The sequence below is a fragment of the Equus quagga genome, chromosome 3 (assembly GCF_021613505.1).
Source record: "Equus quagga isolate Etosha38 chromosome 3, UCLA_HA_Equagga_1.0, whole genome shotgun sequence".
Classification (NCBI taxonomy): domain Eukaryota; kingdom Metazoa; phylum Chordata; class Mammalia; order Perissodactyla; family Equidae; genus Equus; species Equus quagga.
The window spans coordinates 98,235,336-98,261,478 of NC_060269.1; the positions used below are offsets into that span (position 1 = coordinate 98,235,336).

A 26,143-nucleotide genomic window follows, 5' to 3' on the forward strand; every position below is an offset into this window, starting at 1 on the left:
TGTTAAATTTTGAGTGGTGTCGTTCTTGATATGTCCTATAGAAGTATAATAATTTCCTTTCTCTTCTCCAGCTTGTCCGTTAGAACACTTAAGTGGCCATTTAATGAACAATGTGCCCTGAGCACCAACCAGTGCTTAACTTGGGAACTTTTTTTTAGTTTACCAAGTAATCTAGTCTATAGCCTTGTAAATCCATCTTCGGATGGCTTTAATCTCCTGCAATAACCAATACTCAATGCTTTTTGACCAGAATCTGCTTCAGACAATGGTATACAAAACTATTTAAAGAAATTATCTATAAGTTTTCATAAATAAACAGACTAGAAAAGAGGAAACATTTGGAGATAACTTTATTTCTATGACAGGGAACTCTCACACAAAAGTCTTCATTATTTCATTAATTCACACAGAGTATTAAGTCAGATAAAATTAAAGGGAAATTCACACCAAACTATAAAGACCTATTTTGTCTTCTTTTCTTCCCCCTATAATATGAACAAAAATATATTGTGTTAATTAAATGAATAAGTGCAGAGGGTAACTGGTTCTATTATTTTATATCAGGAAAATATTATATAGATAGGCAGGTCTTATGATGTCATTCTCTGAAGCCTTTGAAATAACCTAAAAGAGTTTGAGTTAGTTGAGTCATTATTTAATATTGTGGGCATAATTTTGTTCCAGTGTTTTTAAAATAAACTTTTTTATCAAATTGCATGTATTTTTAAGAAAAGCATTTAATAGTAGCTCTTTGGATGTATTCCACTATGAGTCAATATTTGGGGAGAATCAACATTATATTTAGCTGTGTCTGAATTTTTTGTTACCTGAAGTAATTTAAACTCCCAAAGCAGCACGAGTTTTGGAAATCAGTTGTGGACCCTGCAAATTAAAAACAAATAAGAACCATCGAATAAAGAAATGGATGACTGTGCCAGTTGTACAGTTAACTCTCTACTCTCCAGGGGTGCATTCAAGGTTTATAAACTAACCAAGTTAAAAATAAAGACATACACCTCTGATGCCAACAAGCTGGGACAATAGAAGCCAGAAAGAAAAAAAAAAAATCCACTCACATCAACAGCAGACAGTAATTTGCTTTTCCTGCACCAACCTCCAAATCCTTACCATTCCTCACCCCACCCCGCCCCTTCCTTTTCGAATCAGTCACAGAAATGAAAAGGCTTTTAGAGAAAGTACTTCTACTATTTGTTAATGTTCTCTGCATCTAAATGAATATCTTCTCACATCAGAGGACGTTAATCTTTTTATATCATATTTGCTAGAAATGTTTTACATCAAATCTATTTTATCAATTTTGTTTGATTTCATTTGGTTGTGCCCCACCTCCTCCTGCCAAAAGCAGATACATACTAAGTGCACACACTCAAGCACACTTAATTCTATTATCTATTGAAAAACTCAACATTTCTAAATATTATCTATCTTTGGAGTTCATATAACAAGACATCCAAACTTTTACATTATGAGATAGTCAGATGAAATTGGCAAAAAGGCTGAACTATAGATTATATTTTAAAAATATAGTGATGCTATATTCAAATATATTTAGTAATACAAACTAAAGGCTTACAAAATGTAGCCAATTACAAGTCCAGCTAAAATTGCTAGATAATTAGATTAAGACAATTCCTAATTACTACTCTGTTGATATTCAAAAGCATGCTCCTAAATAAGTTCAAATATATTTTCTATAAATATTTTCCCAGTATCCTGTTTGCACAATTAATTTTCTATTAAATCGTTTTAATCCATTTAGCTGAACTGATCAATTTTAGGCCAGAAACTGTTTAAATTATCATCAATTAATTATATATTCACTTTATCACTTCCTCTACTAGGAAATAAATCAAAATTACTAATTTTCTTAACATATTTTAAAGTTACACTTCTTCTTAATATTTAGTGAGAAAACTGTGATTATTTTTTAAATATCATAAAATCCTTCAATCTACTTCGAAGTGAAATTTAAATCTCTCTGGTGCTATTTTAAAGTTATAGATTAATGGGGTATTCTTTTCCTTATTCATTACAGAAAATTCTGTACCAAGTATTTCGGGTGTGACAATGAGCTGCACAAACCTCTTCTGAAAAGCAGACTTCCTGCCCTTGACGTTGGCAGCACTTTTCCAGGAGGCCAGAGAAATCGGCGATCACCGCCTCAAGTTGTTCCTCTGTTATTTGTGGCTTTTGCTTTACAAGGTTAATGAGAAACCTATGATTAAAAGCAAAACAAAATACAAGAGAAGTCTGTTATGCAATGGTATTTTTCTAAAGCCTTCCTAGCAGAGAATTTTCAGAGCCCTAGCAACCCTCACGTAAACGCTCACTCCATCAACCCATCGCCAGACTTAACACGTACACCTTGTCTAATGCTTTCGTCAGCAAGACTGAGACTGGAAACATGCCAAGCGTTCCCTTGGTTTGGACTTATGCAGATTAAAGATGAGACACTATTTCATAGTTCCACCATACTTATGTGTAGTGAAATACAGTGTTTTTCTTACTTGCCAGAACATCATTTCCAGTTCGCTCTTCTAAAGTATGTCTTATCCATGCTCAAAGGCCCAGATTTCCAAACCTCTGCCATCCTTAATTATCACACCTTTACCTGAGCACTGGTTCTACTAATTTCCTGTACTACTCATTTAAGCAATATTTTCATGTTGGAATTAATGTTGACCCGAGGAATAGGGAAGTGCCATAGTAGGTGGCATTCTTGCTGTACCTTGAAACATGCCTCAAATAGTGACAGACAAAAAAGGGAAGAACAGGTTTTCCAAAAGGAAGGTAGATCATTTACAAAGCCAGCAAGTATTAAAATGCATGGGAAGTTGGAGAACACGAGTTCCAATGACTTGCATTACCAACACCATTATGGAATGCCTCCCACAAAGAATTGAAATGTGCATTCCATTTTTAACACTGATACTTCACGGCTGAATCAAATATTATGGTTATTCTCTTCAAAGAGTAAATAGTGTGAAAAAAGATTCAATGATGTTTTTCCAGTGCTTTGGAATGTTACTACCCAGACTTACTCCAAAGATATATCCCAATTCTCAAAAATAGATAGCCCGTTTTCCCTTGATCTACAAATGCATCACAACAATAGTTACAACAGAAACTACTTTTACAAATAGGAAGTTGTCTGCCCTAGTGGATTTTTCCAGACTTATGTCCCAATGAGGCAGTGACGACGCTGAGACAAAATTATTATGAAAGCCACTGTAAGTGCTTTGGGGTAATAATGATCACCTAGTGAGCCCAACAGTGTTGGGTGTGTAAGGTAGAAATCTCAACTGCTGTTTAGTGCTGCCAGTCCTCTCCATGCTAGTGAATAACAGTGTCTTACTGTTGCTTCATTGTTTGCAGTGCTACACCCTGAGCTTGGCACAGATCCTTGTGGAAGATGAACTTGTCATCAGAGAATGGTGGAGGGACATATGTTTCATCCACCACCAAACTGCTGAAGCATGGCCTCCTGTTGGCATATGAAGAAGTGCAGCACTGGCCAACACCAGGGTTTATAGGACTCTCTTCATGCCTGATGCATAATTGTCCGATAATAAGGCCAGCCTAGGTAGGAGAACGAGACAGAAGAAAGCAAGGAGACTGGGCATTAGCCATAAAATTGATTCAGGTTTCCAGAAAATTGTTGCAATCATTTTTAATGTCCATAATTTATAATTAATATTACAGGAAAAGTTGCTATCTGTGTAGGATTATGTGTTGGCACAATGTAGATTCTTGTTTACCCATTTGTTTGGGATAAGCGTCAGCATTTAGTGACAGATGTTCCATAGGTGACGTTGAAGACAATTCCTTCAGCTATTTGAGTCGGCTATTTGAAACATGCTTCCAGTTACATATATACTTCCAAAGGGGAAAATGTCTCTGCAGTGACCTAGGAGATGGCTTACATTTTCCGTGTATATCTAGTTGAGCTTTCCACTTTACTTTGGGGATTCAGAGAATTACCTTCTGAATGTAAGAATAGCACATACCTAGCCCTTTCATATACATCTATATATACATATATGCATACAGCTGATATATAATCCTAATTGAAAAGAAATAAGGCCAGGGTGTGTGTGCACGTGTGTGTCTTTAAGGCTTTCCTAATGTAGAATCCTCCTACCTCCCACACTTCAGAGATATTTCTTAAGCAGCTAGCAATAATTTGTAATCAGGGACAGCATATTTTATGTGCGTCCTACGTATCAGTCTGGCATCGAGTGAGCTACACGGATTACCTCGTTTAAGATAGCCATCAGGAGAGGGTGGTACAGTTTTTATTCTCAAAGGTCTGATGAAAAAACTCAAGCTTAGTGAGATAACTAGCTTCCCTGTGTGACACGGGTAACAAGTGGTGAAAGTGGGATGAGAATGTAGGCAGAAGGCTCTATACTATAGACTCTAGAACCTATACTCCTGAACTTTACACCATCCTGTGTCCTCCCATCCTCTCAAAATTTGGAATTCAATAAGTGATAAAGACGATGCTTAATCACAGGAAATTTCCCTTTTACTCTAACCTTTGGCAAAAAATTCCAGGTCATGAAGACTAACTAGCAAATAACTCCCCATTATCAAAAACAGGAAAAGGGAAAAAGTAGATATACAGCTTTATTCACAATTACAACTTGAAGGGGAAAAATAATAATTAAAAAATTGCCCTGTAATCATATGTATGACATGAGTGACAAGAAGTGAAAATTGTTGGCATTACTAACTGCAAAGTCATTTGCTATTCAGAACACAGGACTTACCCTGTTCTATAACGTATACCCTGTCAAAGGGAATAAATTTTCCCTAATATCATAAAAAGATTATGCTAGAAAAGACAAAAATATAGGTATGGCTAAAACTAAAATGACTAATTTTAATCTATAAAAGTTGAAACTTTTTCTTTTTTTTTCTAACATTAAAGTAAGTATTTGGTGAACAAAAAGAGGAAATCATGAATTGCAGTATGTGTGGGTCATTCTATCTTTCCTGTACATAAAGCTCGCCCAGACATTGCTGAGTAGACCGGCTGCACTTCCACGAACCATTCCAGAAGGATGGGTAGCCTGGCCACATGCCGCTCGTTCACAGCTGAGTTCTCTCATCCCCTCCAACTGTCACTAATCAAATAAGTCCAGGAAAGTCATCTCCACATTGGTTTTTACTATGTCCCCTAAATGGTAATATAAGCCTATTTTAAGTTAAACAGGTCAGAAACAAAATGAGACTAAACAAAACACTCACCGCTTGCTCCCCACAGGTCAATTGTTTGTCCTCACTGAGTTGGCAACAAGTGGCTGCTGCGGTTGCCATTTTTCTGGTCAAAGCTATCAGCTCAGGTGGGGTCAGCTGAGGGGCTTTCTTTGTGTAAGCAACAAGAAACCTGAAAGAAGCATTTTTCACCAAATTCTGCTGAGTCATTCACAAGGTTTTAGATTCCTCGCTCCTTCTCAAAGCCCTTCTTTTGGTATCAGAAGACATGAAGTCTGCACATTTGTTTCATCCACGTGGTATTTGGACTAACTTTTGAGATGTGTTTACTCTAACAGTCACTACGTGTACTCCTATTACACCAACATATCACAGTGGGAAAACAAACTCTGCGCAGGAGGCTCATTCCTGTTTCCAAGCTCAAAAGCATCACTGATTTTTAACTTTGACTTTTTGGTATTTTAACCAGGACAGACTAGGATAGAATGGAAATCTGCTGCAAAAATCTGCTTGGTTTGGGGAAGCGGAAGCCCGGGTAGCACAGATCAGACTTCACAGTGCATTCTGTTGCTCCTATAACAGGGGAGTGGGGAAGGCTACCTGCCGGCAGGGGAAACTGGGTGATCAGATCACACTGACTTCCCATCCAAAGCAGGGCTCAGATTAGAGCAGCCACGGGTGACTAATTTACACGTATATTTCCTTGCCAGTTAATAACTTTAAATCACTACAGATACTGTTAAAAAACATACGCATTCTGTAGGTAATAGTCTCCTAATTTCTGGAAGAGGCCGCAGCTTCGCTTGGCCAGCGCTTGGCCCTCCTGGATATATTTCTGTAATTCTTCTTCCTGAAAACAAAAGCATTATTACGTACCATTTTTTACTCTTTCTGGACACATAACTTTATATATAAAAATTGACCAATAATGTTTTATTCTAATACCAATCTTGAAGAAATCAGTTTTAGAGGGTTTTTTTTTTAATATTAAACACGGTAGAGCGTGAATTGTGAGAATTAAAGCAAATGGACATTGGGGAGATTAAGTTTAAAACCTTGTGAATCACAAGGTTATTTGATGACAGAACTCAATCTTTGGATAAAGGATTACAGCTCTTTCCATACAAAATTCTTGCCTTTCTGGAGCTGTTCGAAAATGAATATCATCTGTATTTTGTGCGTCAAAGAACTTTTGGCCAACATTTTTATTTCTAAAGTAAGCCACTAGTTGTTGACTACTAGTTAGTAAATACTTAATATCTAGATGACTGGTTAATAGATATAACTAGCTAACGACTAGTTAATAACTAGGTGCTTTCAAACAAACAGCATTTTTAACTCATGATAGCAATCCAGTTTTTCAGATTCTCCCTAAAAAGCTAGAGCAATTTACCCCTTTATCCTGGCATTCAAGAGGGTTTTCAGACTGGGAACACTTCTCCAAGAACTCCTGGTATCCTTTAGCAACTCTTAGAATTACTGGGACAGCAAGCTTAGTATGCCTTCTTGAATATTCATAAGTAAATCTGAAATATGCGTGAAAAAAAATCATGTTATTGGAATTAACAGACAAATCATTCTTATGTTATATGGCATGCAGAATTAAAATTCAAGTAAATAAACCTAGAAATCAAATATTATTTTAACTATATGCATGGCAAAACGATTAATAAAAATATAGTCCCTCAAATTGTTTTAAAATTACCTTTTCTTTTCTTTTGCACCCTTCACTTTGGGTTTTCAATTATGGACTGTATATTCATTCATTCAACAAATATTTTTCTAGTGCCTACTCTATGCAAACATTTCGTTAAGCAGAAAGGATTTAATAATGTATGAGATAAAGTGCTTGGCCTCTTGAAAGCATACATTATAGGGAGACAGAAAAGAATAAAAAAGAAAGGGGTCATCTAATTTCAGGTGGTGATAAACCAACGAAGAGAAATAAAGGAAGATAGAAGAGAGCGAAACGGGTGACACCTAACTTAGAGTGTGTGATGAAGGAGCGTCTCTCTGCGTATGTCTTTGGAAAAGAAACCTGGGTGAAGGAAGCCAGACAAGTGTCTGGGGGGATGGTCATTCTTGGCTGAGAAAATTTCTCCTGCAAAGAACCTTTCCAATTGAACAACTGCTTCTATTAAATAAATAATTAGCTTTAGATGTGTACGGATGCATAAATTTAAAGATAATTCCTGAATTTATTAATTGTATTCCCAGGTTATAGAAATTGGTGATATTAGTTTTGCCACCAATAAATTGTCAACATGGGTTTCTTAAGTCTGCATGTGGTTCTTGTTTGCGTAATTTATGTAGCTGTGCAAACAATGTGTGGCTGTCTAATTTTAATGCAACAATACGATAACATCCTCAGGGAATATTAAAAAGAAAATTGGGCCATTATTTTCATTACTACATTAGAAGCAGTGTCTTAAATTTAGAAAGACCCTTGGAGATCATTAAGTACAATGTCCTAAGAGTTGCCCACATCCCTTCTCTGATAATGTCCCTAGATACACACTGTACAATAAGGGAAAATGTATTAACACTTGCTTCCCTTAAAGGCGAATAGAACGAAAAATGTCTTATCAATTATACTACAAGAAACTACAATTCTGCAAATGTCTGTAAACATGTTCTGATTTTCTTACAGAAATTAAACATGTATTCCATAACTAGCAAATCAATTGCTCCAATAAAACCCCTTCTATCTAGCATTATCTGTTGAGTTATATTTTGGAGAAAAGTTTTAAAAACATGCTCAGTGAAAAGGTACATTTTTAATCATGAACCCTCTGTTACAAAAATACCCACATCCTATTGGGAAGTTCAATGGCGGTCCTCGTGTGAGTAATCCTTACATGGATGACAATGTTTCTGATTCCAGAGATACGGATACAAAATAAAATTCCGCCTCAGAAGCAAGCCAGCTAATCACAGCAAGGGTGAAATTCTCATCCCTATAAGATAGATCCCATTCCTTATCCACTAGCTATCTGCTTAAATATATTTTGGCTCAGAACATTCTAGCATTACCCTCACATGAGCTCAAAAACCATAGCCATCACTCCCCATTTCAACAGCACAAAGCTATCAGCCACATAATAATCTTTACTTGTGTGAACACACATTTACAGAGTATGTTACCTGGCCATGAAGAGATCTTTTTCCTTTGAAGAAAACTGGTTGAAATCTCTCTCTCCTAAAAGTCTATTTAGGTTTGGAGATAAGCCTTCAGGTTTGTCATCATTTTCAGCATGAATTATGCATTGAGCAAGTTCAACTGTGGGCAATTTACAGCATTCGACTATGCTGCTTGACAGAATATCTTCTTGAGAACATACGTAGGATATAAGTTTTTCCTGTAACAGGAAAAATAAAGCGTAAGTTTTAAAGGTTTATCCTTTAATGCAGACCCTCAGGGCCAGTTCTAGGAAGGAATACAAGAAGGGAGGGGGAGGGAGGGTGGCAGGGAGAAGGGAGGAAGAAGAAAGAAAACATTTTACCTGTCTCCCACTTCAGCGTCTTCTCCCTACTTTGCCTTTCCTCATTCCTTTCCACCTACCCGTTTGCTCACTCCTTTTTCGTAGTTGTCAGCTAAAACCAACTGTTTTATTTTAATAGGAACCTTTTAACACAAGAAAGATATGCACTCCTCAAACCAAATGACGTGCACGTTCTTTCTCTTAGTATTGAAATTTGCTACGAAGAGACATTTGCTGTTGACGTCATGATGTGGAGGGCAAACTTTCTGTTCCATCTTAACGGAACAATCTGCAGTGACCCACTATGACCTCCAGAGGGCAGTCTATAATAGATAAGGAAATGGCAGCACACCCGAAGCGGCCAGAAGGAAGCAGAGGTTCCATATCCCTGTCACAGGACTGAAAATTCTGTGTATTCTCAGCAGGGACAACTAGAACTCATCATTCAGCTGTTAAAATCCAACTTACGTGCCATACTGAAATTAATTTTTCCGTTTTAAAGGAAAAGGATGATTATGAGCTCCAAAACTTGAAAAACTTAATTTTGAAAAAAATGACTGTACAAATTAGTAAAATCATTAATTAAAAGTGAGAAAACAGACCTCAAAGAAATATAAAATAGTTCTTATTACTGTCTCTAATATACAGATAAATACTTCTAAAAGGAAAAATAAATGAAATGGGAAAATGTGTCTTTAGGGCAGCCTTCTCTGAGCTCATCTTTCCTAACTCCTCACACCAGGTTTGTCTGCCTGTCTCAAAGACTGTCACCCTCAGGCCTCTCCTGCAGCCTCGGCTTCTTGCTGACATCTAAGATTTTCTCAGCCAAACTTCCATGGGACTGGGCTGAAATGAGCACTTAATCCTCACTTTCAACCTTCTCGAAACCATGTTCCAGCCCTGGTTTCAAGCCATTTGAGTATCTAAGAGCAATGATTGTGAGCCTCCTTGGAGAAGAAGGTGTGTTACAGGGGACCAGGGAGGGAGTAATTTGGGGATAGACAGGCCTCTTGAACAACATCTAGAAAGCCTAGGGTTGGCCCAAAATAGACCAACACCGCAGTGCTTACATTGCAATTGATTATGGCATGCTCGAGGATCCTGTCTTTGAGGTCTTTTGTTTTCGATTTTTCACTCTCTTAGAACCCTTTATTCACACCTCTCTTTGGTACGCCTAGCCTTTTACCTTGTAGAACAGTGTCTTGTGTTCTTTGTGTTGTTTTCTTGTATTCATATAATAGATGTGTGAATATATAACAGAGTGCCTTCCATGTGCCAGGCATTGTGTTGGTAGCTTATGGAGAAAACAGTAAACAAGTTCCTAAACCCAACGAGGTCACATGGCTCACCTCTCCTATCAGACTATAAATTCCTTGAGGTCAACTTGTGCCTTCATAACAAGTGTCCCTCACAGTTGCTAGCGCATGGAAAATATTCAATACATATTTGTTGAATGAAAGAATAAATGGATAGAAAAACAAATACGTTAAGTAAAGGATCTGCCACCAAGATCCTGTGTGGAGGCCTCCTGAGATGTCATCCTCTCCTTTAGAAATAAGAATGAATGGGCACTGGTCTCTCAAGAGGAGAGCACCGCTTAAGCGAAAGCAAGACTAAAAAAGTTCTGCTACCAAAATACCTGTAACTTCACTCATTTGGCTAGTTACCATACCCTGTGACCAACTCAAGTCAGACAACCTCCTTCCATTTAGAATGAGAGCAAACGAAAGAAAAAAGAGTGGAAATATTTCTTTTTTAGGAAGTAAGACTCTTTACCCCATCCTGCACACACTCCTCCACGTTTCCCCTGCAACATTCCTCATGTGCGTGGGCCACATCCAGGACTAGCTTCTGAATTTCAGTAAAATTAGCCTTGGAATACCTTTGACTCAGTGTGGTAACCGTTCTAGAGGGGGAAAAAGGAGTTAGAACTCAATCTTGGTTATCTAACAAAATTAAATAACATTTATGGAGTATTGGTATAGTGGCAGCTCCAAAGAGAAAGAACTGGAATGGTCTTCTTGATTAAAAAGAAAAGGAAAAGTGACACAAGTCTTGTCAATTCCAGCCCCATCTTTCAAGGCAGTGGCTCTGTGAACTGTGACCTGGCCCCACAAATGGTTTGGAGGGGATTTATCTTTCCCTAAAACCTTTCCTGTGAATCACAATGAAATCTATCTTTTGGCTGTTCATCCCTGATGCTAAGCATTTGGGATCATTGCAGTGAGTTAGTGGAAAAAATTTAAAAGGATAAACAATTAAGAAATGGAAAATTCCATGAGAAAGATAATCATTTTTTGCTTGGGAGGGAAAAAAATACTTCTGCAAATACAAGAAGAAGCATATATGTGCAAATAAATGAAATGGGACAAGAAAGAGGAGCAGACTAAACATTCCAACATGTCATCATGCCAAGACACCTAGTGCGGCCCCAAAGGGAGGTGAGTAATAAGAATTCTGGTTTCTCCTGCGTATCATTAAATTTTAAGAGATGTCTTGGTGAAACTACTGCTTGCTAGAGCATCTGGTATCGTTGCTATTACTGATGAGGATGGATTTTCTTTAAATTTAGAACAGTTAACTTTAATCACTATGGAGAGCAAATAAATAAAGTAATTACAATAGCTTAATTTATATTTTATTATGTAGGTAAATTTAAATAAACAGTTTATGAATCAGTGTTCAGTTTCCTAGCAGAGTTGGAGGGTAGTAGGCATAATCTGACCTCTTCCAAGAAGAAATTTAAGTCGATCTTGGAACTAACTCCTAGACTAAAACCCTTAATCTAGGTCTCTGCTATGTACAATATTTTCAAATGTGTCATTTATCAAGCAAATAAATAAACTTTGCATGTATATACTTAATAGTCTTCAATCAGCAGCTCTGATGTTTTATACTAGAAATGCTTCATCACAAAAATGGAAAAGTGCTTTAAACCAGTTATGTAATGTAAAATTTTCTAGTAGCCATGCCAAAAAGTAAAAAGGAACAAGTTAAATTCGCTTTAATAATATGTCTTTAACCCAATATATGAAAAAAATATTATTTCAATATATAAGCAACATAAAAACCTATTAATGAGATATTATACATTCTTTTTTTCACAGTAAGTCTTTGAAATCTGGTGTGTGTTTTACACTTAGAGCATAGTTCCTCATTTGCACTAGCCACAGTTCAAACGCTCAGGAGCTACTCGTGGCTAGTGGCTGCCACCTTGGATATCACAGCTCTAAACCATTGGTATCTTACCTCAAAGTCTCAGTTGTCAGGATACAGAAAATTAGAGATCACTGACATAGTAAACAAATAGGTATAATGAAAATAAATCACGACAAGGACTTAGAAGAACTGGATTCCGACAACCAGCAGTGTGGTCTTGGGTAAATTGCTTTAATCTCCCCGGGCCTCAGGTCACTCATGTGTAAAAATGAAGAGGTTGGACTAGGTGATTCAACTGTATGGGTATTTTTTAAATATTCTTCTTCATCCTAACAATAAAGATAGAAGGTGAGATAGAAGTAGATTAAATAGATAGATAGAAAGACAGACAGACAGATAGGTGAAAGAGAGAAAGAGGAAAAATAGGAAGGAAGGAAAGAAGAAAGAAAGAAAAACAGATAGAGACGAGGAAAAGGGAGAAGGTAAATATGGAGTTAATGTGGTCAATTGAAAAACTCCAAATTTACGTTTGAGCTTTTTAGCAGCTGGGACAAGAGAACAAACTTTGGTGAGTTACGTTGCTTTCACCAGCTGGAAGAATAGGTGCTGGTCCTTCAAAGGTGACCGTTTTTTACCTCCCAACACTAGATTCTAATATTATTGCCTCAAGTGAATATTTTCCTAAGAAGCAACAATCGACATAACCGACTTTACAGCAGACTAGGCAGCAGAATTAATGTAAAGTCTCTCTTGTTAGCCAAATGCATTAAATGATACTCAGTGAAGACCAACCCACTTTGTAGATGATATAGGAAAACATAGGCTAACTACGAGGTATAATTCGATTGCAGACAAGAGCTTAAGAGTATCTAGAAAAGCATCTGTCAGAATGGCTATTATCAAAAACAAAAAAAATAACAAGTGTTGACGAGGATGTAGAGAAAGGGAAACCCTCGTACGCTGTTGGTGGGAATGTAAATTGGTGCAGGCACTATGGAAAACAGTATGGTTATTGTTAGTGCCGTGGTGTCCATCCTTACTCCTAGCGACACTGTGTACAGCAGAGTGGAACCCTGCCTGGTATTTTTGAGCCATCCTCTCACCTTCCTGAGCTATATCAGACACTCTCTGCTGCTATTCATAGGGTTTTCACAGCCAATTTTTTCAGAATTGGGTGGCCAGGTCCTTCTTCCTAGTCTGTCTTGGTCTGGAAGCTCCACTGAAACCTGTCCACCATGGGTGACCGTGCTGGAATTTGAAATCCTGGTGGCATAGCTTTCAGCATTACAGTAACACACAGCTATGTGTTTGACACAGTTTGACAACTGACAGACAGGTGGTGAGGTTCCCTGACAGAAAATGAACCCAGGTCACAGCAGTGAGAGCGCCAAATCTTAACCACTAGACCACCAGGGCTAACTAAACAATATAGGGGTTCCTCAAAAAATTAAAAATAGAACCACCATATGATTCAGCAATTCCTCTTCTGGATATTTATCTGAAGAAAATAGAAACGTTAATTCAAAGAGATATATGCGCTCCCATGTTCATTGCAGCATTATTTACAATACTCAAGATACAGAAGCAACCTAAGTGCCCATCGATAGATGAATGGATAAAGAAGATGTGGTATATACGTACAATGGAATATCACTCAGTCATAAAAAAGAATGAAATCTTGCCATTTGGGACAACATGGAGGGACCTAGAGGGTATTACGCTAAGTGAAATAAGTCAGACAGAGAAAGACAAATACTGTATGATTTCACTTATATGTGGAATCTGAAAAAATAAAACAGAATTAGACTCAGATTCAGATGGTTACTGGATGAGGGAGGGGTTGGGGGAGTGGGTGAAATAGCTGAGAGAAATTAAGAGGTACAAACTTCCACTTACAAAATTGATAATTTCATGGGGATGTAACGTACAGCACAGAGAATACAGTCAATAATATTGTAATAACTTTACATGGTTACAGATGGTAACTAGATTTATTGTGGTGATCATTTCATAATGTATATAAATATCTAATCACTATGATGTACACCTGAAACTGAAAGGACATTGCATGGCACTTATACTTTGATTTAAAAAGTAAAATAAATTTTAAAAAGAAAAGAAAAATTAATAATTTTTTTTAAAAAAAAGAGCATCTAGAAGAATAGGTAAATAGTATAAATCTCAGAAGTGTCCTCTAACTAAGTTTTAATAAGTGTTAAGTAGCAGACTGATCTGTTCGCTTCCTTCCAATCCTAAACTTTCATGCTTCTAATCATATTAGCGCCCCTCAAAGGAAACTTCATTCTCCACAACAGTAACAATGAGAGAAATAAATTCAAGTTGCAAAATGGTAGTTCTGCAGATCTCACCTTCTTCCTTAGACAGAGCTTAAACTTACATAGCTTGGAGAGTTCGGGGTCCAAAATTTCTTATCACTGCACACACATGTTGATTTAACAAACTGGTTTCTCTTAATTCTTTTGTAATTGTTGCTGCCTAGATATAGAAGAAACAAGGTGTCAAGAAAGGATGTATTTTCTTTTACAGGCTCTAAGAACTAGAAAAACAACAGATATAGGGAAGACATGAAGCGCTATAAAAATTTTTTACTGAAAATTATAAGTGCAGTACATTTTTGCAGAACTTTATTCAATCATTCATTCTTTCTTTTAGGTTGGTTTATATGCATCTATGCCGGACATATTTATTGAAAATACCTTGAAACAAAAACATGATAATGTTTGTATTTGGGGTAATGAATAAACAATTGTACTTTTAAACAGATTTAAGACAGATTGACACCTGATAATTTCTTAAATGTCTTCTCGGTCAGAAAAAATAAGATTACATCATGGCCTGACAATCTGGGAATAGTCATAATTCTTAGGATACTTTTGTTGCAGGACTGCTGGTGGCAAGTAATTGATTATGGAAATCATTCCAGCTCTCTGAACCTAAAAAAAGCTATTCACTTCTCTAAACTTAAGTTTCCTTGTTTGTTAAATGACAATACACATCAAATTTGTTCTAAGGATTAAACGAAATAAGGAATATAAGGCATTTATCATAGTTCTCTGTCACTGTTTTCTCTGTCCATCTTCTTTCACGTCCTTCCACCTCTTGCTCCTCCCTTCTATTTATATTATCACCTCTACCTCTTTCTTTATCCCACCAAACTAGCTTCCTTAATAACAAAACAGTTGTTGACTGACTGAATGAATAAATGAATGCATAAGAAACAGCATGTCCAGCTTTTTTGCCCAAACAGTATCAGACTCCTGAAATATGCTTTATTCTGAAAATGATACTCTGCACAGAAAGCATATTTCCATTTTTAAGTTTGGTTTTAATGAATCATAGCCAGATTAAAGTATTGGTTCAGATATCAACACAAATACAGTACCTTTGTTTGGAAACATTCAACTGCATTTTCAGATTTGCAGCATGCTGAAATTATTTTGTCATAGTGAGAAGCCAAATAAAGAGCTGTAGATGAATACAGGAAGGGGTGCCTTCTTGCTATCTCATACAGGTATCTGCGAAATGAAAGGAGCTGTAAGATTCGCTAACACACAAAATTAGGACTTCTACTGCTTGGAACCGGACTCCCAAGTTTGTTTAAAGATTCAGAAAACAGTCTTATTTTTTTCCACGTGCTGTCAAAAATTTTCCTCACTAAAGATTCCCGGGAAGAAATCAGTTTGACAGCCGATACCGTATTCTATTGTGAGAATAAAACAGGCAGAAATGCTGACTCTGATTCTTACTGAAGCGTCCGTTTCAATAAGCCTACTCAGACATGTTTCGGGGGTCAGCAAGGCCAGACCTCCACTCAGTAAAGCAGAAAGATAAAGTCTTTTTTTCTCATCAGTGCAGAATGGAATAATTCACCTGTGCAGTCTCCATGGCAGAGACGTTCTAAGGACAGGTTCCATATTTCTCTGGTGTTGGCAGCAACATGGAAGATAGAGTGATTAAGAGTGAGACACAGGCTTCACCAGTAGAGAACCTGGGTTCGAATCCCGTCTCGGGAATGTATTAGCAGTGTGCCCTCAGCCAATTGCCTTAACTTTCTAAGCTTCATTTTCCTCACATGCAAAATGGGAAGAAGACAAAGAATGAAGAGGAAGAGGACAAGGAGACTTCAAAGGCTGTTTGTGAGCATTAATCTGATCACATGCACCATGTTCCTACAACATCTTAAGTGCTCAATAAATGCTAGCCAAGTTTATGTACCTTAAATATTCCTAGATCTCTAACATTTTTTTTATTTCTAGGGAATTTTGTGAACATGGAAAACCAAATATTAGCTCCAAAAGAAGTCATTTTGTGCCATCATAATTATTCTTGGGCAAGCTAGAATGGAGAGATTAGAAGGGAAAAAACAAGGTATATATCAAGAGACTAAGGAAACAACTGGTGGGTCTGATGTGTGGTTTATACTGAATCTATCTAGCATACTGTGGAAACGAAGTTATCCTTAAAGTCGCTCACCTAATTTCCTAGTGCAGGACCTCAGCAGACGCAATGCCAAACATTATATCCACTTCTTCCCATTTTAGAGGACATCTGTAAATTGCAGAAACACTAAATTCTGCTTGACACTGCTCCCTTCCTGGGGTTGCTTTTTGTTTGTTTGTTTTCTTGGTGAGGAAGATTGGCCCTGAGCCAACATCTGTACCAATCTTCCTCTATTTTGTATGTGGGACGCTGTCACAGCATGGCTTGATGAGCGGTGTGTAGGTCCTCGTCTGGTACCCAAACCCATGAACCCCAGGCAGCCAAAGTGGAGTGCATGAATTTAACGACTATGCCACTGGGCCAGCCCTCCTTCCTGGGGTTTTAATCTACTTTTAAATTGGATCCTTACCGGTTCAGGAACATCTCCCTGTTTTCTTCATATGCTTTACAACTCGTGACAGGTTCTGGAACTTGGAAGGGTGGGATGGATGCTGGAGAGTCCTTCTTGCGTGCCAGTAAACAGTTATGTCTTTCCTCTTCATTTTGGCTGCAGCAACCTGAAAGTCCATACTTTTCAGGAATTTCCTCCTCATGGCAAATTTCTTCCAGGAAGGCAGATAGCTTTAAGAAAGATTTGTTTTTAATGAAAGACAACAAACTTTACTTGAAAATCTGTAAAAGATGTGAAAAGTTTTTTAATATCCTACTATAGGTTAAGAAAATAATTCCCCATTCAAATTCCAGTATATTTAGTTTCAGCCTGAGCTAGCCTTCTTTGATGCCTTTTGGGAAATGGAATGTTAGTTTCCAATCTTTAGTAATGCACATGACTATTAGACAAAGTTATTTTATTTTAAAAGGAAAAAAGCCGAGCAATATTTTATTCCCCCTCAAAAAAATCTGGAATATTTTATCTTTCCCTTTTATGTTATCAACAGTTTGGCTCCATGATACATAAGCTTTCCTTTTTTATATAAACCACTTTTCAGTCAGATACTCATTTCATGTGGCATTCTTGTGATAAGACATTGATCCAAAACTGGATTTTATTTTCAGATAAATATCCAAATAATTTGAAATCAAATAAAAATAGCACCAAATACTTTTTATGGATCTTAACTACAGATTTAGCTAATATGTTTTAAAAAGTCTATTTTAAATGTTTAAAATCCTTCTTTGTTGCTTTAATTTTACCAAAATCAGATGATGAAACTAGTAGTCTGAAGAATGCCTCTGAGGAATCCATGTGTTTCATTCATCTCAGGAAATTTTTATTTAGCTTCTGCTGATATTTAGCGAAACTTGGAAATCTTAAGTAACACTTCCAATTCCCAATCCACATAAAAATCATGCCTTTAAGTTTACAGTGACAAATCACCAATTGTAACAGTACCTTGAGCTTCTCATTGGATGTAAAGTTACAATACGGAATGCATTTTGCTTAATTTACACACGTTTTTAGATTATCAGAGAAGCCAAACAGAGAGATGCAAAACAGAGGTTTTTATTAAATCATCAATTGCAGAGTTGGAAAGTACTTTTATATCTTTAAAAGGGCATCTTCTCTACAGTATTCCAGATACATTGTCTTTTGGCCATTTCATCAACGCCACCGTGACAGAGGGTTCTCTGGGCATTTTGTTCCGTATTTGGGTGGCTTTAATCATTACAAAGTTCTTAGTCCTTTTCTGTATTGAGATAAAATAATCAATAGTAACTATTATTTATTGATCTTCTACATTAGAATAGCCTTATATTTAAAAAAATATTCATTATTTATTTGAAATTCAAATTTAAGTGGGCTTCATATTTTGCTATTGTTGTTTGTTTGCCAAATCTGGCAACCCTAAGTGTGTGCTATGCACCTCATATCCACTATAGTGTAGATATAGTGTAACGAAGCCACTAGGGGTGTTAGTTCTGGAGCCTGATGGCCTAGTTTAAATTCTGGTTCTGGGCTCCCTTAAGAAAATTACTTAACCTCTCTGTGCCTCAGCTTCCTCAACTGGAAGATTAGCATCTATCTCCTAGGATTATTGTAAAGATTTAATAAATTAATATTTGTAAGTAAAACTGATATTCAGCCAATAAGCCCCAGACAGGGTCTCTTGGCTCACTGGACATCCATTCTGCTTCATCAGCACTATGCTGTATGTCATGAAATATTTTGATTAGCAATGATATGTAACACTCTCTAGAATAATGCCTGTCACATTGTGTGCTTAATAAAAATTAACTCCTACTACTATTATTATGTCAATCTCCATGACAACTCTGAAATGGAAGCTATTATTATTCCTTATTTTATAGATAAGGAAACTAAAGAACTAATACTCAGATAAGTTAAGTGGTATGACCGTAGTCATCTCAAAACTCTTATTTCAGAACCTTAACTCTTAGTCACTATGCTTATATTGTCTCTGTACAGTAGGCATCATTGTTTTCTCTCCCACCCTCTTCAACAATTCGGAATTAATCTAAGCCCTCTTTCAGACAACAGGTCTTCCAACATTTAAACGTATTTCTCACGCCATCCCTGTATCTTCTCTTCCACATGCTAAATTTGGTCAAATATCACAGTGCTTTTTGGGGCGGGAGGGTGAGGAAGATTCTGAGCTAACATCCCTTACCAATCCTTCTCTGTTTTTTTGCTTGAGGAAGACTAGCCCTGAGCTAACATTCACACCAATCTTCCTCTACTTTGTACGTGGGATGCCTCCACAACATGCCGACAGCAGAGCAGTCCATGCCTAGGATTCGAACCTGCAAACCTGGGCCACCAAAGCAGACCCTGTGGAACTTTAGCCTCTAGACCATGGGCCAGTGGCTGCTTTTTTTATTATTCACTCACCCGGTTTTCTGAACACCCTGTTGGCTGCTCACTGCCAGTGGACTTCTCAGTTACAGTCAATACATCTTTCACCATTTTGCTTACTTCCTTGTAAGTGGCCTCTTGAACAAACTGGGCAAAAAATATGGTGGCTCTGAAACGAAAATACATATGAATGCTTAAGGAACAGACTTATATCAAGCATCTTTTCCTCAAGTTTAGTTTTTGTTTGTTTTGTTTTCTGTTATGTTGTGACCTGTTTAGCGGGTGAGCTTTGCTAAAAATTTATGTGAAATTAAGTTCTAGCCATCCAGGAAGAAAGGTCAGTCTTCTTCTCGTGCCCTTCTCCCATATCTATAAAAAATCAAAGTAAGCAGATTGCCCGTAAAAATGGTTCCTCATTTTGTGGTCACCCACCCACTGCAATGCAATGCAATCCTCCTCTATTTTATGTGGGATGACAGTGCGACTTGATGAGCGACGCTCTGTCCCCGCCCGGGATCCTAACCCGGGCCATCGAAGTGGAGTGTGTGAACCTCTACACCACCTGGCACGTCCTGAGGGTATCTATATTCTTTATAGTTCCTTTTAAGTTTAAGCAAAGAATTGGTCATTAGACCTCTGCCCATGTCTACTCCCAACAAGATCAAGTTCTGATCTAAGACCACAATGCTCATGGATTCACCCAAAGCATTGCTTTAGCAACTTTCTGTGTGCAAACAGTAACAGTAACACACTACTTCAAATTCCTTACTAGAAACTTCAAAAGTGTGGAATGGAAAGATAGCACTCAAAAGAAAAACATACTCTCTACAAATAACAGAAAGCAGAATGTTTTACGTCCTATTATTTGCTACTAGGATTTAAATAGTATTAAGAATAGAGAATATTATAATATCATCCTATTAGTAATGGTGAGAAAAATTCCTAAATTCATATAGGGTTACCACTGATCAGAAACTAATCTTCAGTTTCTACAATCAAATTTGGTTTATCCCATGGAATTTCAAGCAATCTAGAGGTTAACATCTAAGATATGGGCCAACAGGTCAACCTCTTCAATATCAATTTTATATTCAAACATAAATAATTTTCTTGGAATTGTCCAATTTTGCTTTCATACTTTTGAAAACTTGTGGGCCTATCCAACTTCATTTAATTACCTAACTAAAATTACCATTGCTTTGCATATTTAAAGTGCATTTATAGGAGCAAAACTTACAGGTCAACTAAATTCATCTCTGGAGAACATTGAAAAGAATCCAGTGCGGAAGCTGGAAGGCAAAATAAACTTCATGAGAAATGGTATTTTCAACTGCAACAAGGAAAGTAACCATTGTTACATGTGAGCGTTTGTATTTAAGTTAGAACCATACAATTTTAAAAGTGAGAAGACACTAGGGATCATTTTTCCAAATATCCTCATTTTGTGCTTGAGAAAACTAGGAAACTAAGGGAGGAAGTCAACAAAAATAATTTACAGTAGACCTAGCACTAAAACCCAGGTTTTGTATCTTCCAATTGTTTGGGTTTCCCCTGTACTGTAATGTTGTAATTGGCTTGAAAATAAAATGATTAAAAATATGTCAGTCATCCTTCTGAACAGGATTACACCACAGTTTTCTTGACCATTTGCATCCCAGTTACACTGTTTCTTCTTCAGACAGTGAAAGAATAACCCATTATTCTGAAGTAGAGAATAAAGATAGTACTTATTTGACCAGTCTGAGAGGATTTTACATTTGGAGGAGCCAGGATTACGGACTAGTATGTATACACATTTCGAAGTTAATATGTATGCCAATTAAATAACGTACAAAAAATTATTTCAACATGGAGCATACAAACCATTCCTGGGTAATGCTAAGCACTGTCATGATTTTGTAAACCTCCTGTCAGGTTACAAGTTTGTTGTTCATTTAAAGATATTCACCAGTTGAATATTTGTCCTCTGTGTGGAACAGTAAGTGTGGTAAATAAATCAAGACAAATGAATAAATGCAAGTTTATGAATTTTGACATAGAGAAAAGAGCAGAAAGAAAAATACAAAATATCTTACCTATTCCATATGCATTGCTATGCATTGTTCTGGATTCAGTAGAATTTAGTAGAAAAATTAAAAGAATTGATACCACCCACTTCATAGTTGCTAGTAATTTTGTCGTTGTTGGCAATGATGGGGGGAGAATATTGAAAATTATGCTGAAATTCTTTTATATCCTTCTCAAGCAAAGCATGTTAATTAGTAATCTTTTGTTAGTATATTGGTATATCTGTTACTTAATTTCTTTAGGTTGCAAATGGAGCAACTTGCCAATAATTAACAGCACAGGGATTATTGATATTTTATGTTCAAGGACACAGACCTCTTTTGGATGGAAAAAGGAAAACGAAGGTTGCAAATTCATTCTGCTTTACAAATATAACAAATACTTTTCTCAAATTACAGCTTTCAAAGATACAATTTCTCTCCTAAATTGCACAATAATTCACTCTTTTCAAATTAAAACGTTAATGCGGCCATAAGAAAAGACATTTGATTTTGTCTGAAATTCAACTAAATGCATAATTCATTAAAAAAATATATTAATTGAATGCCTATCGTGTGCCAGGCACTGGACATTGTTTGACTACTCAGACTCCTCATTGAAGAATACATTGCTTCATCATTATGTTGTTGTTTAGCTCAAAAATCCTTTTCACCTGATTTGTATGTCAATAAGGTCTATTTTTCAGTATTTAGTATACTGTATATAGCTTAAGACACAAAAGTTAGAGCACAGATTCTGATGAACCAAGTCCTATAATAATTTTATTTGTTGCAAAATAATTTTGCATATATGTCAAACTGTGAAGTGGATTGGCTGCACTGTTCATTTAGCAACTCCAGATGATTATGGTAATACTAAATAAAGGGCACTTACAAACACCATCTGCTTCTCAGAGTGGTTCACTTCGTATATCCCCTATCCATGAGTGTTCTCAATCTTGGATGCGCATTAAAATCACTAGAGGAACTTTTAAAATTCCCAATGCCTAGCTTGTACCCCAGACCAATTAAATCAGAATCTTTGGAGGTGGAACTTAGGCATCAGTATTTTTTAAAGTTTCACAGATGATTCACTATTCTAAAGTTAAGATTAAAAAAACCAAATAAGGTACAGTAGGCAATAAATAAATATGGTACATTCATAAAATGGAGTAATATGCAGCCATCAAAATAATTTTGTGGAAGAATATTTACTGATATGGAAATATGCTCATAATATATCATTAAGTGGAAAACAGGCGAAAAATAATATACGGAAAAATCCCATTTTCGTGCCTCCTCTCTCCCCTCAACCCCTAAAAAAGTATAAAATAAAAGACAGGAATAATAGACCACAAAGTTTTAACACTGGGTTTCTCTGGATGGTAGGACTGCAGTGAATTTCTCTCTCTCACTCTCTCTCTTTCAAGACTTGTTCAATGGAAATCTGATATGTAATTTTAAAAATAAAATTTTAAAAACTGATTATATTTTTTAAGAATAAACCATACTGTAAATTACTAGGGCAAATATTTAAACAAAAGTTCATCAGAGCCTTTTTACATAAACTTCTAGAACTTCTGGGAGATATAAGGATTTATCATAGCATGAACAAGTTCTTCATTGCTGGTCAAGTAATATCCCACTCATGTGATGGTTTCTGTTCATTTTCTGCTGTGTGTGGCCACCCTGGGTTTTGTCTCCTGAGGAACACACTAACCGGGAGCAAGCCTTGCTCCTACTCCCCAGTGAGAGGCGCTGCTGACCTTGTCTACCCATTTGAGTATCAACGGGGCACCTCTCTCCTACTATCCCTGAATAGGGCTCTTTACTCAAATATATGAAAACAAAAGCATTAGTTATGAAAAACTGAACCCATTTTATGAAGCAATCTACATTCCATGTGACCAGGCATGGGTAAAATATCCCCCAGCCTTTCACAGTGCCTGGTCCCCAGCCAGCGCTCAGTAACATTTGCTGAATAGTGAATGTATTTGTTCAAAGACAAGAAGTTAAGGTAGAGGGAGAGGTTACATTCAGCAAATCTCAGCTTCCATAACTCTGAGATCTTTGTAACTGTATAAACCATATTTCAAGTCTTATGCTAATATAGAGATATAATCTGAAATGTTGGACAATCCAATCTCATCTTCTCATCAAAAGATTAGAGGGAACCTATGTAAAATGTCTAGCAAATAGTAGGCATTTACTAAAGTGTGAGTACTACAATATTATAAATATACATATAAATAGACACATCCCTACAAATAATACGTGCACATTAATCTGACGTATGTTGTGTCCGCCACCAACATCCGGATGCTGAAGAAACTAAACCAGGAGTAACAACCTTACTGTCAGTCCACGTCCTATTTAGATCTCTTCTCTGATATTGTGCTGGTTTGTGTCATTCTTTAATCTCCTTCCATATTCTCCCTTACCGAGCAGGTCTCTGCTATTCCCTGTCATATGATCAGAAAGACAGTACAGTGTCACGGTTAAACATGTGGGCTCAGGGACCCGGTTTGAATTTTTTCCCTGTCATTTATTAGCTACATGACTTTGGGTGAGTTATTTAATTTTTCTGGGTTTTATTTTCATCATCTATAAAATGAAGCTAGTGATAGGATCTCCTTCATGATTAAATAAATTAGTGAGTGTAAATGGCTCGGAATAGGGCCTTGCACAGAGTAGCACTTAATAGATGTGAGTTTTATTTACTCATTCAACAAAAAGATGGAATATGCATATCAGGCACTGTTCTTTGACGGGAATAATCAGCCACAAGCAACAGGCACCATCCCTGCTCTTGCTGAGCTTACCATCTACTAGAGAGACAGTTATGTCAGCAATCACAACATGGTGTGATGGATGCAGTGATAAGTGGAGTGAAGAGGAACACCTCACATCCTTGGAGGGAGTCGGGGAAGGCTTCCTGGAGTAGGCAGCTTCTTGGTGGAGACTGGTAGAAAAATTGGAGGTGGGTCAAATAAAGACGGAGGGAAGAGTGTCCCAGGCAGACGTAGAAAGCAATGGAAAGGCCCACTGGTAAGGGCGAGCACGGCGTATTTAAGGGGCTGGAAGAAATGCAATTTCGGTGAAATACGAATTTTAAAAATGAGAGAGCTTATTCTATAAAGGGAATTTCTGGCAAAGTTGGCAGGGCCACATCTCAAAAACCTTTTAAATCAAGCTTACACCTCATCCTAAGATAATGGGAATCTACAAAGGGAGCTAACAAAAATCACGTTTGTGTTTTGAAACCATCTCTCGTTATAAAAGGGGACAAGTTTATGATAAGGAGGCCAGTTAGGAAGTTTTTACAATAACATAGTCCAGTAAGTTGCCTGGATGAGAGTAGTGCTAATGGGAAATGAGAGTTGTGGATGGAATTAAATAGTATGAGTGAGATAAACTCAAAAGGATTTATTTACTGAATATTTGCTCAGTTTGGGATATACTGAGCTTAGGACAGAGAGACAAGTTTACTCAAACAGTCCTGGTTTTTGCCTGTTGACTTAGTGTAATTATTAAGCCAAATGCCCTGGTTTACTGTTGAAGTATCTTTAAGACCTCCAAAGTAGAGAAGTTGACGGACACTTCAACAGTGCTTCTTATCCTCTGGACCGAGATCAAGGCTGGATATGGAGATTCAGGAGCCATCGGCTTGTAGATGGTTATTACAGCCACACATTTGGATGAAAAAGAGAGATTGTAGTGAAAAGAGGTATCCTGAGGAACGTCAAATTTTAAGAGACAAGCAATAAAGAGGAGCTTTGAACCGGAGTTTGTCTACTAACTGCAAACAAGTCTTGATCTATATGTGCCATGGTTCAAGGTTTAGTCCTAAGTACACAACCCACATGGAATGCTTTTCCAGTGCCCTAATTCTGGTTCTGTTTACTTTTTCATAAATCTGTGAAACTGCTCAGAAGCAACTTAACACGACAAACTGGACTTTGGTACCAAACAGATTCTAATCTTGGCTGTGACAATTATTAGCCATATGACATTAGGCAAATAATTTAATCTCTCTGATTCTTAACTTTGTCGCATAGCTAATGAAAATGATAATATTTCTTCAGAAGCTTTTTTATGTGTAGATGGAATAATGTATTTAAAATGTCTGATCCCTAACAGACATTTTACAAAGATAACAATAATTATCATGATCAGCATTGCTATTAGTGTTCAATGTTAGATGTACTCTTCTTCAAAGCAGTTAAGCTATACGTGTGGTTACTAGAAAATGCCGTCTCTTCAGACAATACCAGACCACGTACTCTTCTGGGATCTATTTTGTTCTTTGTTGGTTTGAGTGATTGGTTATTTGAAAAAACATTTTTTTTAATCTCTCTTCCTCTTTCCCATTAATGCTTGTAAAACCCTCATCCATCCTTTAAGGTCTATACCAAATAATTCTCCATAAATGTGTATCTCATTACTCTGTAACTAGGAAAGAACTTTCCTACCTTTGACAACTTATGACACCTCTTAGGTTATTTTTTCGTCGTTCTTCTCATCTGACCTTATGTCACAGTCATTTATAAGCCTATGCAATTCTTCCTAGATAGTCGACTTCTTGGATTCAAGGACTCATCTTCCTGACTCCTATGGTGCTAGCACAATATCTGGCACAAAAAAGAGCCTTTATAAGTAGAAAATGAATGGCCCTGAATCAGACTGTCATAGTCAGGATCACTCATCAGTCCTCACTCATTCATTTGACACAAATACCTTTCTCACCACAGAGCACTCTTGAAATTTATGCTGTATGTTTGAGAAGAGGATAGAACCTAGGATCATGAGATGAAGCTGAGGAGTCTGACTGCAAGTCACAGAGCTTGAAACAATCTCCACGGAGCAGATAAAACCCACATTCCAATAGGATGAATGTCCTCAAAGTCCTCCAGCCTCTTGTCTCTTTAGATTTAATTATA

The 26,143-nt window shown here is 36.9% G+C and overlaps 1 protein-coding gene across 1 annotated transcript; it reads right to left on the minus strand.

Moving 5' to 3' along the window:
- Positions 1–333: 333 nt before the first annotated feature.
- Positions 334–21,318, minus strand: AFP (alpha fetoprotein). Its single transcript, XM_046655831.1, has 15 exons — positions 21,234–21,318; positions 20,396–20,447; positions 19,195–19,327; positions 16,753–16,964; positions 15,286–15,418; positions 14,281–14,378; positions 10,500–10,629; positions 8,386–8,600; positions 6,635–6,767; positions 5,994–6,091; positions 5,275–5,413; positions 3,377–3,600; positions 2,104–2,236; positions 828–882; positions 334–485 (listed from the first exon to the last, which is right to left on the minus strand). Exons 1-14 carry the CDS (start codon positions 21,316–21,318, stop codon positions 838–840), a joined length of 1,830 nt encoding a protein of 609 aa, XP_046511787.1. The 3' UTR covers positions 334–485; positions 828–837.
- Between the last annotated feature and the right edge of the window lie 4,825 nt (positions 21,319–26,143).